Raw genomic sequence first — 2,913 nt, 5'->3', positions numbered from 1 at the left:
ACGAAGGAGTACGTACGTCGGTCGGTGGTCGGGGTCGGGGGTCGGCGTCGTCGTCCGTCCGTCCCTCCCTCCCTCCCTCCCTCCCCCCCCTCCTCACGGCCCCCTCCCCCTCCCCTCCTCTCTTCATTTTTTTTTTCGTACTCGAAGTGACTGTGGTGAGGGTGCTGCAGCGCTGCTAAGCCGCTCCTTCCCTCTTTTCCCCTACCAGTCACCAGCCAGCCCCCCTTCCCCCCGGTCCTGTGTCTCTGCTACTCGTGCTTGCCTACTGACACCACCGTACCACCATACAGCCGGAGGAGGAGTAGAAAGCGCACCCACCCACCCACACCCCCACACAGAGGAAGGGGACCTCATTGAGCTAAACCGCTGCTGCGCATCGCTATTTTCGTGCACGGAAACGATGCACAGCAGCGCGTATCGCCTGGGGAGGGCCGCGTGCCACGCTGCCGCTAAGCCGAATAGTGCTGCTCTGGTGACTGCTGCGAGCTCGGCAGCTGGCAAGCAGGCCATGGAGGAGCTAGGGGTCTACCTGCGTGCCATGAAGACGGCGCAGCGGCGGTGGGCGCGCGAGATCGTTACCCATGAGACAAACGTGCGGCGCTTGATGATGGTGGAGGAGCAGTGTCGGGAGCGGCTGAAGCAGCAAGTGCTCAAGGGCACTCGCGAGCACCTCAAGTACCTCACCAACACGGACCTGATGGCGGCCGCCCAACTCGTCTCGCCTCCGTCGGTGGACGTCTTCCTTGCTTACGGCATCCTGCCAGAGCAGGTGAGCGGGTTCACGGTATACGTCATGGGTTGTCTCGCGGCGGACCCGAACCGACTCAATGTGCCCCTCCCCATCCTCATCGCGGACCTCTCCAGCACGTGGGCCATCGTGCCACCACGCAAGAAGGAGGCATACAGCGAACTTGCCAACATTTTCCGACCTCACCTACCACCTCGTGCCGCAGACATAGAAGACAAAGCTGCTAGAGCTGCTGAAGTGTCAACCGCGGTAGCCACCCGCAAGCTTGGCCCGAAACTGAAAGCAACTCGAAAGGACGCAGCCTCGGTGGATGCTGATGTACGAGTGCGCACCCCTGTACCGCCGCTTCGGCATGGGCGTGGATTTCTGGCCAAGTCTTCAGCGGCGGCGACAGACAAAGCTCTGGTGCCACGGGTGGTTTGCTCTTCCAGCAAGCGACTCCAAGCGCAACGTAGAATGACGACGACATCAACGAGTGCACCAGCGTCCTCATCGCTGTCGTTGTCATCGCCAGCGGCTGCAGCTACACAGCTCTCCACTCTGCCGCGAGGCGCGAAGCGTGAAGAGAGCGCGTCCAAGACCGCTGCGTGCAGAAACAACCGCTCTGGCAGTAGCGCCATCTCCTGCTCTCAATTCCAGCCCATGGCGTCGCTACCCCAGCTGCGGCGTCAGCCCGCTCTTCGTCCCGTTGACAAGGCTGCCACAGCTGCACTGGCGGAGGAGCTTCAGCTGCCTGACACCGAACGGGCCGCCTTCTGTAGGTTTGCAGAGACCAGCCTGCACGAGATGGTGCTGGCCTTAAGCGCGCTACCTGTGCCACACAAGAGAAACCACAGAAGCGGTAGTTCGAAGGCGAAGAGGTCGGCCAAGACGCAGCCCCGCGGTGTACAACTCCTCATGAAGGAATGGCTGCCCATCGCAGCGGAAGAGTGGGTGCGCAAGACGCGGCGGCAGAAGAGTTTCTACATGCGAGACTAGGCTGATCAAGTTGCCTCGTGGCACATGTGCTTCCTCAATGAGGGAGTTGGAAGGGTGTGCGCGCTGCCTCTCTTCCTCCTCCCACTCACCCTCCCCCTTTTGTGCGACGCGAAGGTGGCCTTTAAATGAACTGTGACATTTCACCCACCCACCCACAGATACGCCATAGCGCAAGCTGTGCGCACGTGTAGATGTGATGGGTACTGGTGACGGTGCTGTCGAGGTTGCGTGGACTCAGCTGCTTCTGTCGCCTGCGTCCTCCCGCACGCAGGCGACAGCCCCTCTTATCTCCCAGTCCTACCTGAGATGGTGTGCCCAATGCCCATGGGCGCGCACGTGGATGACACCAGAATGCCTTATCCACAGCAGCCAGCAGTTGGCTGCACTCATAGAAGCGGGGCCCCACCCTCTTTCTCTCGCCCTCGACCTCCTCCGGCAGCCTCCTTTCATCCAGTAGTAAATGACATACGTGCGTGTATGTGCCTGCGTCCGTGGATGGGGGAGAGGGGCTGGTGGGCGCGCGCATCAACATACAGCGCCATAAGAAATTTGCCTACTCACTGGGCGATAAAAAGGGGGCGACAGGTGGCGAGGTACAGGCTGAGGCTTGTGTGTATGTGTGTGACTGCATGCACTGATTCAGCTACTCCTTTCTCCCCTTCCCTCTCCCTGTCCCTCCGCCTCCGCCAATTCTGTCTGTCTCTCTCTCTTTCTCTCCCTGTCAGTGCGCTCCTCCCCAACTTCATGTTAGCTGTACTTCACCTGCGCATCACCACAACCTCTTGTATTTGTATTCACCGCTGCGCGTCACCATTGCTCCCGCATTATATGCTACGTTTTTTTCTCCCCGTTCTTTGCAGCGTGTCGTGTGCCTCTTCTCTGCCCTCCCCCCCCTCCTACTTCCACCCTTTGTGCGCCTCTCTACCCATTCAACCCTCAATACATCGTCACTCCCCCCCCTCCCTTACAACCGCTATCCAACCCCCTTCCTCACTGCACCACTGGTTGCGCCACAGGAGGCAGGGAGGGAGGAGGCATGAGATGGATGGATGGAGGAGGAGAGCTGAGTGACGGTGATAGCGAGAGGGGAGAAGTGACCAGGCGAAGCTGACCGTTGTTTGTACGATTTCATTGCTGCACCTTCTACCATCTCGTAAGTTACACTGCCGTCATTGCGATGCCCCCCC

The 2,913-nt window shown here is 60.0% G+C and overlaps 1 protein-coding gene across 1 annotated transcript; it reads left to right on the top strand.

Moving 5' to 3' along the window:
• Positions 1-400: 400 nt before the first annotated feature.
• On the top strand, positions 401-1,726 carry LPMP_210600 (hypothetical protein; the record flags this gene model as incomplete). The annotated part of the gene is made up of 1 exon (XM_010700545.1): positions 401-1,726. The coding sequence occupies one exon, from the start codon at positions 401-403 to the stop codon at positions 1,724-1,726; it is 1,326 nt and encodes a 441-aa protein (XP_010698847.1).
• Positions 1,727-2,913: the final 1,187 nt, after the last annotated feature.

The sequence above is a fragment of the Leishmania panamensis genome, assembly GCF_000755165.1.
Source record: "Leishmania panamensis strain MHOM/PA/94/PSC-1 chromosome 21 sequence".
Lineage (NCBI taxonomy): Eukaryota > Euglenozoa > Kinetoplastea > Trypanosomatida > Trypanosomatidae > Leishmania > Leishmania panamensis.
This window is presented reverse-complemented; position numbering and strand designations above follow the sequence as displayed.